The sequence below is a fragment of the Ustilago hordei genome, assembly GCF_900519145.1.
Source record: "Ustilago hordei strain Uho2 genome assembly, contig: UHO2_contig_01, whole genome shotgun sequence".
NCBI classification, from domain to species: Eukaryota; Fungi; Basidiomycota; class Ustilaginomycetes; order Ustilaginales; family Ustilaginaceae; genus Ustilago; species Ustilago hordei.
Window position 1 is genome coordinate 259,237 of NW_024545270.1, and position 15,415 is coordinate 274,651.

General features: G+C 53.9%; 4 protein-coding genes across 4 annotated transcripts; all 4 read left to right on the top strand.

Moving 5' to 3' along the window:
- Positions 1-664: 664 nt before the first annotated feature.
- Positions 665-3,281, top strand: UHO2_00062 (uncharacterized protein; the record flags this gene model as incomplete). The annotated part of the gene is made up of 2 exons (XM_041556682.1): positions 665-699; positions 794-3,281. The coding sequence occupies 2 exons, from the start codon at positions 665-667 to the stop codon at positions 3,279-3,281; spliced, it is 2,523 nt and encodes an 840-aa protein (XP_041412616.1).
- A 732-nt stretch (positions 3,282-4,013) lies between these two features.
- Positions 4,014-8,942, top strand: UHO2_00063 (uncharacterized protein; the record flags this gene model as incomplete). Its single annotated transcript, XM_041556683.1, has 1 exon — positions 4,014-8,942. The coding sequence occupies one exon, from the start codon at positions 4,014-4,016 to the stop codon at positions 8,940-8,942; it is 4,929 nt and encodes a 1,642-aa protein (XP_041412617.1).
- A 1,984-nt stretch (positions 8,943-10,926) lies between these two features.
- UHO2_00064 (uncharacterized protein) lies at positions 10,927-12,861 on the top strand (the record flags this gene model as incomplete). Its single annotated transcript, XM_041556684.1, has 1 exon — positions 10,927-12,861. One exon carries the CDS (start codon positions 10,927-10,929, stop codon positions 12,859-12,861), a length of 1,935 nt encoding a protein of 644 aa, XP_041412618.1.
- A 705-nt stretch (positions 12,862-13,566) lies between these two features.
- Positions 13,567-15,324, top strand: UHO2_00065 (uncharacterized protein; the record flags this gene model as incomplete). The annotated part of the gene is made up of 1 exon (XM_041556685.1): positions 13,567-15,324. One exon carries the CDS (start codon positions 13,567-13,569, stop codon positions 15,322-15,324), a length of 1,758 nt encoding a protein of 585 aa, XP_041412619.1.
- Between the last annotated feature and the right edge of the window lie 91 nt (positions 15,325-15,415).

Sequence of the window (15,415 nt, forward strand, 5' to 3'; positions counted from 1 at the left end):
AACACTCCTGCACTCTGCCAGCACGGCGTCGGAGATAGACCCAACGCAGTGGTACACGTTCAGCCCCCCGCCCCGCCGGCAAAGATCCCTTGTTGTTGCCGCCAACTCATCACTCGGTCCCACTATTCTGTTTTTCTCTCGCTTTATGACCCTTTCTCGTCCTCACTCCCGACTACCGCAGCTTAGCACCTCATCGCTTCGATCAGCACCTCGTCAGCTTTGTTTCGCTCCGTCGGCTTTCCCTCCAACGTTTCTCCTCTCACGAGCTTATCTTGAATAAGGTTGTCGCTCGACTTCGATACAGCGGTTGACCGGCGCTGTGAGAAGACCGTCCAATACCCTCTCTTTCGCTTTCGACCGCCTACTCTGCTCAGTTCGTAGAAGCGGGCGTTATCACAAGACGTCTCTTCGTCTCTTCCGCGGACATTTGACAGAGAACGTGTCAGGTCTCAAAGCAAGATCTCTCTTCATCGTGGCCACGCTGCTCGATCTGAAGTGTTTGCGCACAGCATCATCCTCAACCACTCACCTCACGGCTGCATCGGGAAACGCCTTATCTAGAACGTACGACTTTGTACTTTCCTACGTCCTCTTCTCCCTCTCGCACCATACCGCGCACGACCCCCCTCATCCTTTAGTATCGTCCAATATACGATTCACGACGATGGCATCACAGAAAGCTACCTTCAATGGCTATGTGTAAGCTATCTTATCCAAGCCCTCCCTCTTCGTACCTCGCTTTTCATCCTTGCTGACAGGTTCGTTCCACTTTCTATGCTTCTTCTGCCTACAGCCACTCAACTCGAGACGCGTTGCTCATCTTCGAGGCGGTACGACGCGGCCTGCTGCCCAAGATCACACGGCGCCTCCGCGACGATGAACGAAAAATGATCGGGAGCGGCACCATCTTCGTGTTTGACGAGGTCGAATCCAGCATCAAGAGGTGGACGGACGGTATGATCTGGAGTCCAAGCAGGATCCTGAACAACTTCCTTGTCTATCGAGAAGTGGAGAGGAAGGATCCAAAGCCTGCTTCTGATCAGCCTGCTTTCTCCGCGACACAGTCCAGCTTCGCCATGCATGGCGGTAGTCAGTTTTACAGCGGCGGCGGCGAGACCAGCGGCGCGATGCAACATCCCTCGGTCCGCTCAGTGGCTCTTACTCTGATGCCCAACGCTGTGGATGCTGACGGACAGATGGCTCACTACAAGCAGGACCATGGCGGTGGCTATCATGCTCTCGAAGGCGTTCCTGCCTCTTCCAACGCAATGTACGCGGAGCACGATGGCTCATTCTCCAACCACGCTCACCACAGCCAGACGCACGCGGAAGCAGCTGGCCTGGTAGGGTTGATGGACGACTGCGCCGGCCCGTCGTCAGCAGTTAAGCGTGAAGCAGAGCTGGACAGAACGATTGTCGGGAGCTTGACCACAAGCTACCCTTTCCTGAAAGACGGACTTTGCAAGAAGACCATCTCTATCCAGGTCGAAGGTTCCACGCAGCATCTCATCTCGTACTACAAGATCGACGATGTGCACAACGGACGATTGGCGATACCCTCTAATCTTCCCGAGATCTCCTCACTCGCCATTTCGCCGATCTTCCTCAACAAAAGTAACTTCCGCTACCCTCCCATCGTCGAGTTCGACGCTGATGGCGTGCCGCGTTACGTCGCTGAGTCGACGGACAACGCAGCCCGGACGCCTGGTCACGTCAGTAGCGGCACAGAAAGCTACTCTTCCGGCTCCGAGGCGCGCCACGATGGGCTCGTCAGGGCTACGAGTCGCTCGCTCTCTATTTATTCGCCTGGACTTCCACCTGAAGGAGGGCACATCGAGCTGCACACTCATCATCGTTACCCGCATCAGATCGGTGGTGATGGCATGGTGCCCGCCTCAGCAACGCTACCTCCTTCGACCTCTCCGACAGGATACAGAAGCCGACGCTCATCGGATGCTCCACGTCGCCGCGCCAACTCACGATACGGTCCATATCAGCATCCGTTTGGACATGGCATGCCTGCGGCTCAGCTGTACACGAGCTCGTCGTCAAACGAACATGCGCCGCTCTCCCCCTCAGAACGTCGAGGTCTCTTTGGCCCCTCACGCAGCAACGACGATATTGGGCAGTTGCACCCTTCGGAACAACAAGCTTTCGCTATGCCGCGTCAAGATGCTGCTCTCTTCGGGATCGGGCAAGTTGGGCACACACGTGGTGCGAACGATATGGCTCACGGATATGCTATGAACCAGCAGCATTCTTCGATGGACCAAGGCCTTCAGCAGCAGGGCAATGTCCAGCCTTCGTTTCAGACTGCGCCCATGATGCCCGTTGTGCCTAGTCAGCCTTTTCGCAACCAAGCCGGCTATCTACCGATCGCGGATCACATGCATGGCAGGTTCGACAATGGAGCGGTGAAGCAAGAGCAGGGCGATCCTTTCCACTTCTCATCGCGCATGCCTCGAGGCAGCTGGGACTCGAATCAGCCAAGTCACTCAAACTCCTTTCTCCACACCATGCAGCAACCACCTGCTACCAGCCAAGGATTGACAGCAATGTCCGTTCACAGCCATCCGAGTTTTGGCGGACCGGTATACGGACGCACAGCTGGGTCCCCGCCGCAGACCAGCTCGTCTCTCGACAGCAGACACTCGTACATGGGCGGTGGAGCAGTGCACGCAACCGGGCGCATCGAAGAGTTGGGCGACGGAATGCATCCCCTTACAGCTAGTCGACTCGAGGACGCGGATTACTCTTCGCGGCCGATCTCACGCGCTGGCGAAGGAGGTTATGTCGGTGATCTCGACTCAGCAGGAGTAGTTCGCTCCGGAGCATTGCAAGCCGTTCACGGGCCCTCGAATCCCAACAGTCCGTACCCTCGTACTCATCACCACCAGCAGCATCAGCAGCAACAATATCAACAGCATGGTCATGACAGCTCAGAGGGGTACCCTGAGGGGCAGATGTCGTTATACCAACAACAGTCCAACAACCACCATCTCAGTCACGAGAACGCTCAGATCGAGCAGCAGGGCTTTGGTCGAGCCGGCCATGATACGTACGAATCGACGGAGGCATACACTTCGAACAACTTTGGCAACCAAGCAGCTCACAACGAGCAGACATGTTCGGCCGATCCTGATGCGAACCAAGACTTCTCATCGCGGCCGGGCACTTCTCACGACCAAGGATACCAGCAGTTTGGCGAGGAAGGAGTGGACGGTAACTCGACAAACGACTCTGGGTTGGAAAGGGTGATGTTGACCCGACCTGCCTCCTAGCGAATCTGACTCATCCAGTCCTGGCTTCATGCTCCGTCGTCACATACCATCCTTCCATGTTGTGCGTTATGCACATCTTTCACCGTATCTCTCCTGAATAGTAACATACTCTTGTGTCCCGCAATGTACGAATACCGCATCATTTTCGCAATCAGTCTCACCATGTTTGAGATCGGGTCGCCCGTGTTCCATGTCTGGTATCACGCCACTTCAGCACTCCTGACATCAAACATACCGTATACAGCTTCTGATGAGAATGGAGTGAGCCATGGCAGCAGTTGCAGATCGTGTGATCCTGATGATGGCTTTCGATGTGTTGTTTGCAGCTCGCGTGCACTTGTTTTTTTCTTTCTCATATGTTTTCCTGGTTTTTTTTTTGGTTTTTTTTTTTTTTTTTTTTTTTTTGGGTTTTTTTTCCTATCCTGATTTTTCTTCTTCTTCTCGGACGACAAAACACGCTTGCGTCGACTTGGAAGGTCGAAAACAAGCTGCTCGTCGCAGATCTCTGTTCATCCACCATCATATCGATACAATCTCGACACTCGGCATCGCTGTACAGCTTCAACAAGGAGTTCCGACAGTGTGCCTCCTCTTGTCACACACAGCTCCTACGGCAAGCTCATCGTCAGCTCTGACTCGCTGCTCCAGGAGACTTTCAGCTGTCGGCAGGTGCTCGAACTTTCCTTTCTTCATCGCCCGTTGGTCTGGGACTGTCGCGCTCTCAATCTCGACATGTCTTCAGAGCCTGCGCCGTTGTTGGCTTTGCCAGCGCCAGCTAGCACGGCTTCGGCCTCAACATCAGCTTCAACCACTTTGCAGCCAGCCAAGCTAACAACAACGGATCAGCAGCAACAACCCGCCTCGACACCTCAAAAGCTTACATCACAACCGCAGCAGGTACCTCAACCAGCACCACCACCTACGTCGCAACCACAACAACAGCAGCAAGTCACAGCAAACCACCCAGCATCAATAGCAGCCGCTGCAACCGTCGCTCTTTCTGCGACTTTACTCGATCCAAATGAGTGGAACGCACTTGCATCCACCAGCATGGTAACGCTGGACGACCTCAGAACGGCATTCTTGGAACAACGACAACAGCAGTTGAAGGATCTGGAACGAACACACAAAGAATCTTTGCGAGAGATGCTCTTTATGTCGGAAACGTACGACAAGGCAGAGATTGCAGGAAGCCCATGGAAGCTCGCACAGAGCATGGAAGTTGCAAAGGATGATTCTCGGGTGCATGTCAAGGACTTTATGACACAGTACCAACTGTCGTTGGACAACCAGAAGTCGATAAAGGATCATGTCCTTAAGCAGCCCAAAGCACTAAGAGACTTAGTCTCTCGCGAGCTCAAAACGGGACCAGTTGAAGTTGCACCTCCGCCGACACCAACTAGTGCGACTGCACCTTCAGCTGCCGATGCTCAGCGCGATCATGACCGAGTCAAGGAACTGGAGCAGAGTAAGAGCGCAGACACCCATCGGAGCCAGGCGGTCGCACGCGCAGCTGCTACAGTGCAAGCTCGTGCCATTGCGGAAGGGGTTGGAAAGATCAGACCTCTCACAATTGCAGCTGCCGAGACTCAGGGTGTCCGTGTCGCTCCTCTTCTGCCTGGTCAGGTGCCCAGCTTCGTCATCGAGTCTACAACCGCCGTGCTTCCCATCGCAGCAGGGACAGGTCCTGCAGCTGCGACAACATCGGCAACTGACCTTGGCGCCGACAGCTCGACACCTGCCGTCAAGATAGAATCGCCTGGAAAGACCGTCTCCTCGCCTTCCAAGGGCCCAAATGTGCTCGAGAAGGCGGTGTCACCAGTGCCTGGTCTTGCCCGCAACGCCACAGTACAGTCAGCAGGACTTCGAGTTCCACCATCGCCCACCGTCGTACCCACCATCCCAGACAACGTTGTAGCACCCCTTCTCCATCCAACACTTCAGGTCCTCGCGCCCAACCCGCTCTCCGTCACCTACGCTGCCTCTCTCCGACCCCTTCCACCCGACCCGACACGACGCATCACCGGAGCAGGTGTCAGTGGAGGAGCCATCCATCATCGCAGCGGTAGAAAGATTTCCAACTTGGCCAATCACTCGAATGTCAACTCGTATTCCAGCATCGCAGCAGCCAAGACTGGACCCGCAGGATCCGGTCAAGCCGATCTGTACCGCTGGTATGTTCGAGCGAGAGCATCGCCAGGAGCCGGCATGGTCGGTAAAGCAGACAAGTGCTTGATGACATGCGACTGGAAGGTAGCATTCAACGAGCAGCGCTTTGTGCGCGCCATGGCGAGGATCGAAAAGCTGAAAGCGCAAGGGGAGTGGAGTTTCCGTCAGCCAAAGAAGCAGAAAGGTCCTGTGGTTCGGAAAGCTCATTGGGATCATCTGTTGGAGGAGATGAAGTGGTTGCAGACCGATTTTCGCGAGGAGAGAAGGTGGAAGATGACAGTCGCGTTTCATCTTGCTCATGAGGTTGCGGCTTGGCATCGTGCCCGTACGCCTGTGGAGCGAGCTTCTTCCTGCATTTCCGTGCAAAGACCGTATCGCCGCCGAACGGTGTCGGACAATGTTGAGCAACAGACAGCTTCTCAGGAGTCAACGGCTAACTCAGCTTCGGGTCCGGTCGTACAGGCTGCAGATGCTGGTGATGACGAAGAGATGCCTGATGCAGCTCCTGACTGTCAATTGCAAGCGGTGAAGTCAAGTAGCCCTCAGAAGAATGCTGAAGTCGATGGTATCGCCAAGGCAACAGAGACTGTGGATGTAACGATGGATGAAGGAGACGATGAGGCCAATGCCGCTATGACAAAGGCAGTTGATGACGCAGTGGAGACCACGAATGAAGCGGCTGGTGCTCGGGCAGAGGAAGTAGATGCAGATGGAGAAAGCGACGCTGCGGATGCAGATCTAGACGATGTTGAGGCAGCGACTGCAGCACTGGTGTCAGGTGAGCCCTCAAAGCCGCCACAGGTCGAGGTGGTCAGAGAGCCGTTGCCCCAATCTGAGCCCATGCCAGCTCTCAGTGCTGACGCTCAAACAGCAGCAGCAACCGCACCAGTCGAACCAAGCACCGAAGCGACAAGCAAGGACTTCAACCCTTCTGACTCAAAGCTCGCCAATGCTCTGCGCTCGGAACCAAAGAACGCCGACACCACCCTCACAGCAGAGCTCCCACAGCAGCTGCTCGCAACACTTCGAGCACCCATTTTCTCCACCAACGTCACCACCACAGTGGTGTCACCAGCAACGCTGCTCGAGTCATTGGATCCCGAAGCTTCAGCTGCTCTTCTTGGCATTGAGGTCGGCGACCTGTCTAATGCTGCGGATCTGCTCGAACCTGGCTCACTTTCGTTCAGCAAAATGTTCCCCGAACTACCGCTGTACGGAGGTGTGTCGCTTCCAGATCCCAACAGCAAGAGCGATCGACGTTGGGACGAGGGCAGTCTCAACCAGCCGCCTCGACTGACGCACGTTACTAAGCTGCTCGACTCGCGTCCTCTCCTTGTCAGCACACTTGAACCGTCGAAGAACAGGGCCAATGGTCGATGGCTGCCGGACAGCGACTGGGTCGTAGCTGCTGAGCAGTCTGATCCGCTTCGTGGTGTTGCCGATGGGTCTGACGCTGGCCTACCTCCTCTGCCGGGCTCGCTCCTCTTCGCACGCAAGAGCAACCGTGCTGCTAAGGACACCAATCATCCAGCCTCAACCACGCCAGCCGAGCCAGCACAGCCCGACGCAAGAGCAGCCATGTTCGTCTGGACGTCAGACGAGGACAACTATCTCATGACACTCGCTAAGCAGTATCACAACAACTGGTCCCTAGTTGCGGATTTGTTCAACTCGACTCGTCTCAACACAGCTACCGACAAACGCGAGCCTTGGGACTGCTACGATCGATGCAAGCGCATTCAACAGGCCGCAGACGAGGGTAAGCCGCCTCCTGGTCCACCACAGCTCCCACCAGCAGCTGCCGAGCCGGATAAGGATAAAAAGTCGGACGGCAAAGATGATGCTGCCTCGTCAAAGCGCGAGAAGCTGAACAAGAAGCTCAGCTCCAAGTACGATGGTTCCAAAAGAAAGCTTCGTCGCAGCAATTTGATGGAAGTCATGCGCAAGTCCGCTAAGCGTAGGGAGGCGAGCAAGCAAGCACAGCAGACTCAGCAGACTAAGAAGGCCAACTTGAACACGCATGAGACTCATGCGCAGCTCAAAGCTGGGCCGGCGATCACACCTCAGTCCCTCAGCGCGCTGAAGGCGGAACGAGACCAGGCTGCTCTGCGACAGTATTACGAGCAGCAGCGTGCTCAAATTGCGTATCAGCAACAACAGCAGCAACAGCAGAGGTTGCTGGCACAGCAAGCTCAGGCTCAGAGGATGGCTCAGCAGCAAGCGGCTGGTGGAGCTGCTGGGCAAGTTGTTGCTACGTCGACGCCTCAGCCTGGTAAGCCTGTTGCCGCGGCGGTTGCGGGAGCTGGTGCGGGCGTCCCTGCTCCATTGACTTTGCCACCAGGTAGCACGCCAGCTCTTCAAGTCGCACAGCAAGCAGCGCAGAAAGCCGCGGCACCCGCACAACAGCCCCAGCAGCCCGCGCAACAAGCTCCACAAACAGCCCAATCGCAACAGCAACCCGCCCAGCAGCAGCAGAACCAACAACAACTCCAAGCGCAATTTCAAGCCTCGCAAGCAGCCCAGATGCAAAACCTCTACGCGCAAATCCAGCAACAACAACGTCAGGCACAACAACAACAGCAAAATGCAGCCTCTCTTGGTCAAGTTCGCCCTGCCGTCGGCCCCCTCACTCCGCAACAGTTGGCAAGTTTGACTCCTCAGCAACAGCAACAGTACCACGCACAGCTGGCTGCTGCTACGGCTGCGGCTCAACAACAACAATTAAGGAATCAGATGGCTGCTGTTGCTGCTGCGCAACAGAGTGGAGTGCAGGGAGTACCGTTCCAAATGCCGAACGCGCAAGCACAGGCGCAGTTTCAGCTAATGCAACAGCAACAACAGCAGCAACAAGCACGACCAGCAAACATCCAAGCCCAACAAGCGGCAGCTTTGCAAATGTATCAACAACAGCAGAGGCAAGCTGCACAAGTACAGGCTCAAGCTCAGATGCGGCCTCCTCAGCAGCAACAAGCGCAAGGTGGGGCGGCACAAGGAGGTCAACAGCAGCAGCAGTTCGGAGCGGTGCGACCTGTAGGTGGGCAGCAGCAAAGACCTCCCGCTGGCGCTGGAGCGCAGCAGGTTAGACCGGCGAATGGAGGAAATCCAGGGATGCCAGCTACAATTCAAGCTTTGCAGCAACAATTGGCGATTTCGTTGGCAACGAGCAATCTTTCACCAGAACAGATTAATGGGTTGGCTATACAGCTTTATAAGCAAGCTCAACAGCAGCAGCAGCAGCAACAAGCGGGAGCGGGGGCGATGGGGGGCAATCAGAGTCCGATGCCACAAACTGTGACCGCGGGGCAAGCTAGACCGCAAGCACAGGCAGGTGCTCGACCACCGCAACAGATTTTAAATCAGGCTATTCAGACTTTGGCTGCTCAGAATCAGAAGAGTCAGCAGCAGCAGCAAGGTGCGGGAGCGGGAGGGGCAGGTGCAAGTGGTGCGGGAAGCCCGGTTCAAGCTAGACCGCCGACTCCTATGCCTCCTTAGTTCGTACAACAAGGAAAGGGAATGAAAATGCTCTTTCGCACACGATGGTGAAGCCTGAATGTGAATGTGATGCGATTCTATGTGAGGATATCCTGGGTCTGGATTGAGAGAGAAAAAAAAAAAAAAAAAAAAATGATGAAAGAAAAACTAAAGGCTGTTGAAGCCGCAACAGGCCAAAAATGAAAAGACTTCAGGCAAAAAAGAAGGTAGAGAGACGACAACAAGAGTAAGCCCCGTTGAGTTACCTTCCCTTTTCCGGTGATGGAAAAGGGAAGGCGACCGCATAACTATCAGCATGATGACGAACTCGATCCTACACCCTTTCCCTAAGAAAAGGGCTGAGCATCACCATCCCGCTTTTCGCTGAGATGATGGGATGAGTTATCGCTCCAATCCGCAGTTTGCTATTGAAAGCAGGTTGAAGAGAATTCACCAGATGAAGCATTAAACCGAATCCGGTCCAGAATCTAGTATCAGGGTCAGACAGAACCGAACATCGACATAGAACAAGCTAGTTCTTCGCCAACAGCGGAATAGAAGGGATGGCCTGGAGTGAGGTAATGCGCTCTTATCTTCGCGCATCACCTCCCATCCTTCGAACTGTGGGAAGAAAAAGACCTGGACGAGAGGATAGAACGATTCCTAACCCAAGACATTACCCGAAAAGGGCGAATCTGAAACCCGTCCTGTAAAACACTTTTTCCGTACTCTTCTCGCCAACCACCACAGAAATGAGCGATAACGGAGAAGACTGTAAACGGAGTAAAACATGCCGACAACAACCCCTCAGCCAACGATCTCCAGAAAGCCCAAATCGGCACGGTGCACAACAACTCACACCATCTCTGCAAACCTAACAACCATCCTTAATGCGCATGACGAAGAAGAGAAAAGGGGGGCCGCAAGCATGATGGCCATTATACAGACTCGTGCCATTATGGCGGACGGTCGCTTTCCTTTGATATGGTCTCTGATCGTGCTGTGATTGCTTCCCATCTTCACTCGAGCTTCGAAGATGCGCAGATGGTGTTGAGAAAGAAGATAGAGTGAAAGCCTTAACGTCGTACGGTGCAGAGAAGGGAATCCGTACGTTACCACGTTGGGAAGAAGGATGTATAACTAGCTATTTCTTCGCAGAAGTCTCTCCAATGTAAAAGATGTGTCCGGGGACTTTCCCTACAGCATGTCCCCTAAGAAGGGGAAGAAGGCTGCAAAAAGCGACCCCAAAGGGATCGTGAAAAGCGGTCCTTTGCGCGTCTCTCTAGAAGAAGGAATGGTGCGAAGATTTGGTTGTTGAAACTTGAATCCTCGCTAATTTTCGCCATTGGATGGCTACTATGACACACCGAGCAGCAAATGAAGCGTCTATCCGACGTTTCGAATGAGGCGGTGCATCGAGGGTCGTGTGTATGGTTGAAGGGAGGGAAAAGAGAAGATGGATGCGGAACAGATCTTGTTGAGGTGTGGGAGCCAAAAAAAAAAAAAAAAAAAAAAAAAAAAAAAAAAAAAAAAAAAAAAAAAAAAAAATCTAGTTGAGGGAGACGCGACAACGTAGGAATTCCACCCATTGAAAAATTTTGCAACAGTTTAGCACACATGCAAATGTTAAAGAATTTAATCCCCCTTGTCGGCTCCTCGGCTTGGTCAAGAACGGTTTTGTTTCTCTCCAACTCCGAGGGGCACTTGGGAGTTTCTGGGCTCAAACTTGCCAAAACAGCCAAGTCCCCCTCCAGACTTGAGCTTGTACTTAGAAAATCACCATCATAGCAAATTCCAAACACCGCAACTGTTCTTCGCACGTGACCATACTAAATTTGGTGAGGCTTACGGCCGGAAGGAAGTTTTTGATACAGGATCAACTTTTCTTGCATCAGATGTCCTTCTGAGCCAAAACCTCTGCTCGACGTCCACAACCGCTTCTTCGCTCACTGTTCCTCTGAAGCTACGAAGAACCGACCAAGACTTTCCACATTCACAACTCAACATGCTCGCAAGATCTTGCAGCCGCTTGCTTGCGCTGTCCTCGACGAGGGTCGTCATGCCTCGATCTGTTGCCAGGTTGGCAGCTCCTGGCCTCGTCCGGACTACCCCCGCCGTCCGCAGCTTCGCGTCTGCAGCACCTGCCCTCAACAGAGACAACTCCGAAAGACATCGATCTGCTCCACCTGAGGGCGACGAATACTCCAGCACCCATCGCCTCAACTATCTGCTCGCTGAACGTCTCGATCCAAGTCAAGAGTTGATCATCAGGCAGATGCGAGACTCTGAAATCGACCATCTCCCCCTCGTCTTTGAAAGCGACAAACAATGGCAACTACTTGATAAACCCTTCACCTTCCCACGCCGAGACAGAAGCGAAATGCAGGAAGGCAGCAAAGCATACTTCGCAGCCGGAGACTACGTCTACAACACTTTCCACTTCTCCTCGGTTTATCATCTCAAGCGATTCAATCGTGAGATAGCCGAGGTGCTTGAAACCAAAGCACGTTTGGTGGTCCCAATCGGATTCTTTGATGTACGATCTCGAACTTACACCGTAGGTTTGCCGGCTTACATCGGTATTAGACCTCCCTACCCCTCAGCGGAGAATTCTAAGCGTATTATCAAGCTCATCGATGAGTACCGCTCAAAAGGTACACCAACGGAAGCGAAGAAAGCAATCATGAACGAATTACGAACGTATATCATCCCTCGTGGATTCAGAAAGCTCACCTGGGTGTATTCTCGATACCTGATTAAGCTATACGAGTCGCTCCGAAAGGTGACGTCCGAGCAAATCCTTGCCGATGAAGTGAGGTTCAGGACTAACGGCGAACTTGACAGCGAGCCCGCACCTCAACATAAGGATCATGCAGCTCAGAGTCCCAAAAAGAGGCCTGAAAAGAACGAGAAGGCGAAACCTGCAGACGGATTGCAGGCGGACAACCCTAGATTGCCTGAAGCAGACATCTTCGTTGCACCTGACGGAGATGCACACAAGGGCGGCAAGGACGAGGCGTTAAAGGATCACGTTCCGTTCCCGAAGCCGAGTGCGGAAGAGATGGGGATGAAGAGAGAGGGAGGCTCGCCAAGAAGGAGCCCTGAGCCAGCAAAGAACTTGCAGGCAGATGACTCTAAGCTTCCTGAAGCTGGCACCTTTGTAGCACCAGATGGAGATGCACACAAAGTTGATAGCGGCGAAAAGCTGGAAGATCGCGTACCCTTCCCCCAGCAAAGTGCTGAAAAGATGTGGAATCCGAAGCCAGTCTTAAGTCAGGCAGAGAGGTTGCAGGCAGATGACCCTAAGCTCCCGGAAGCGGGTACGTTCGTTGCTCCCAATGGAGATGCGCATAAAGCTGATGGTGGCGAAAAGCTGGAAGATCGCGTACCCTTCCCCCAGCAAAGTGCTGAAGAGATGTGGAATCCGAAGCCAGTCTCAAGTCAGGCAGATGACCCTAAGCTTCCTGAAGCTGGCACCTTTGTAGCACCAGATGGAGATGCACACAAAGTTGATGGCGGCGAAAAGCTGGAAGATCGCGTACCCTTCCCCCAGCAAAGTGCTGAAGAGATGTGGAATCCGAAGCCAGTCTCAAATCAGGCAGAGAGATTGCAGGCAGATGACCCTAAGCTCCCGGAAGCGGGTACGTTCGTTGCTCCCAATGGAGATGCGCATAAAGCTGATGGTGGCGAAAAGCTGGAAGATCGCGTACCCTTCCCCCAGCAAAGTGCTGAAGAGATGTGGAATCCGAAGCCAGTCTCAAATCAGGCAGAGAGACTGCAGGCAGATGACCCTAAGCTCCCGGAAGCGGGTACGTTCGTTGCTCCCGATGGTGGTGCCCACAAGCCTAGCAAGGGTGAGGGCGATGCTTTGGAAGAGCATGTACCCTTCCCCAAGCCAAGCGCGGAGGAGATGGGAATTAAAAGGCCGACCGAGGGCTAAGCTTGTGTTGCAATCACGGATGACATGTATAAGATCCGTTGTACTACACTCGGGCTGCTTAGAAATGGTCTCTTGAGCTTGATGCAGTGTATGTTCTGCAGTGTGCACTTTTAAGTTGATGATAGCTGCCGTTCGACACGCTTATTGGAAGCAGCATTTGTTGAAAAGTGAAGACGTTGGGTCCCGATAACTGGCGATCGGGTAGAGTCTACGTACGATGTCACTGCTGGTTAAGACAGAAACATATATACTCAATTGACTAAAGAACATGCTGAGAACCTAGTGTTCTCAGCTTGATATATATATACATCTATGAGGCTCATACCGAACGTGGGAGTGGGACTGCGTTGTACCCGATCTCTGGTGAGATCGGCTTTGCCCGATCTCTTTCGTATCCGCTTACGTCAATTCGCATCATCATAATGGATCGTTTCCTTCAGCAGCATTTTGTGGGCGAAATTCTCAGGGTCTGGATGACCGCGGAATGCCAAATCACTGTGTTGTACGCTGAGTCGGTCGTGTGGACCGGCACAGACCAACACACATCAGCCGGCGTTCGTTTGCAATCCTTGCTTTCTGTCTTCGAATACGTTTCGCCGATCGTGCATGCTCTTATGGTCCATCTGCAGAGCAGCACCCACGTCGAGGATCGTCAGGTATACCAACAGATTGGCCTTAGCAGTGTCAAGAGTACCAGTCCGCAAGATGACGGAATCTGCAAATCAACCCAGCTCTGCCTCATCTGCCCCGAAGAAAGGCAAGAAAGACAATCGCCCTTCGCCTGAGGAGATCGAGGCCAAGCGTCGCGAACGTGCAGCCAAGAAGGAGAAGGCAGCAAAGCAGGCGGAGCTTGCCGCTGCCATTGCTGCGAACGGCAAGGTTTCGAACGGACATCTCGATGAGCAAGGAAAGGTTCTCTTCATCCCCCGTGACTGGGCGGACGTCGTCAGGACCGAGACCGATAGCTCTGACAAGAAGCAGAAGATCCGCATCGTCAGTTGGAACATCTTAGCGCAAGGCTTGGTGCGCAGAAAGCTGTTTCCAGGCTCGGACTGTCTCAAGTTCAAGGACCGCTGTGTGGGGCTGAGTGCCGAGCTGTCCAGTCGCACCGGCCACGGCTGGGATGTAGGCTGCTTCCAAGAAGTCGACCGAATGGACGTGCATGGAGGAATGATGCAGAGAGATGGCTTCAGCTATGTCTACGAAAAGGGATACAGACAGAAGCAGCACGGTCTTCTGGTAGCATGGAGACGCGACCTGTTTGGGGAGCGTCCACACAGTCAGATGACAATCGATCTCGATGCAGAGAGCGTAGCACCAGCGTCCGAGCGCGTCAGGACGGCGTGCTCTCGCATCACCCGGAATGTCGGCCTCTTTGTGGCCCTGCGTGCACAAAATAGCAAAGACAAGGAGGCCAGCACCAGCCCAGGACTGATCGTGGCAACCACGCACCTCTTTTGGCATCCCATGCATGCGTACGAACGGGCAAGGCAATCTGGAATTCTTGTACGAAGATTGCAAGAGTTCCGATCCGAACTTGGCGACGATTGGAGGGATGCGCCTTGCATCCTCGCTGGTGACTTTAACGACCAGCCGCATTCAGCAACATATCACCTCTTGGCGGGCCGCAAGCTGACACCGCACTGCCACAAAGAGGTGTCCTTGTCGAGCGTGGTGCACAAGAGCATCGATGAGCGAAGGGAGAAGGGCAACGTCTCGAACGGGTTTGCGCCTGGCACAACCGAGCCGGCCCGAGATGCTCCGAACACCAAGAAAGCCGAAGCAACGGACGAAGGTACCAAAGAGCAACAGCAAGACGTTCAAGAGGCTGAAGATGATGCCGATGAGGACGAGGCAGAAGCAGAAGAGCAAAGAGAAGAAGGTAAAGGCGAGGACGAGGGCAAAGGCGAAGGCGAAGGCGAGGGTGCTGACGATCGCATGCTCAAGAACTGCCGTGCTGCGACTGCGCAAGATGCTCTTCTTTCTATGGACGAGTTGCTTCAGTTACACGATGTCGCTCGACCTCGGCCAGGATCAGTTGCAGCTCCGAACGGCTCTTCTTTGCCTCAAAAAGCTGTCCACTCAGCGCACCTTGGCTCTGCTTACGCCCTACACTATGGCCAAGTCCGGGAGCCGTGCGAAGAGGGCAACTTCTTCGGCTCCCCCGGACGAGGTCGAGAGCGCTGGGATGATCCCGATTGGACGCCAGAGACTGGCAATTGTCACCAGGGCGACAGCACTGAGCCAATGTGGACCATCTTCTCCAGCCTCTTTTCTCTCACGCTCGATTACATCTTCATGCTGCCGAAAGCAGGGCCTGAAGGCGAAACAGCGTCGGCGGAGTATCCGACAGTCACAAGACTGCTTCGAACACATCGAACAGAAACACTACAACCGGGTCTTCCGAGAAAGGGAGTTTGTGCCTCGGATCACATTGCAATTGGCGCCGAAATCGAAGTGTGATAGCATAGAAGCATAGAAAGTGCAACTTAGAGCAGTCTCGCATCGGTGACCATACAATGAGCACCTGTGAGCCCATCGTGAGACCGTGAGA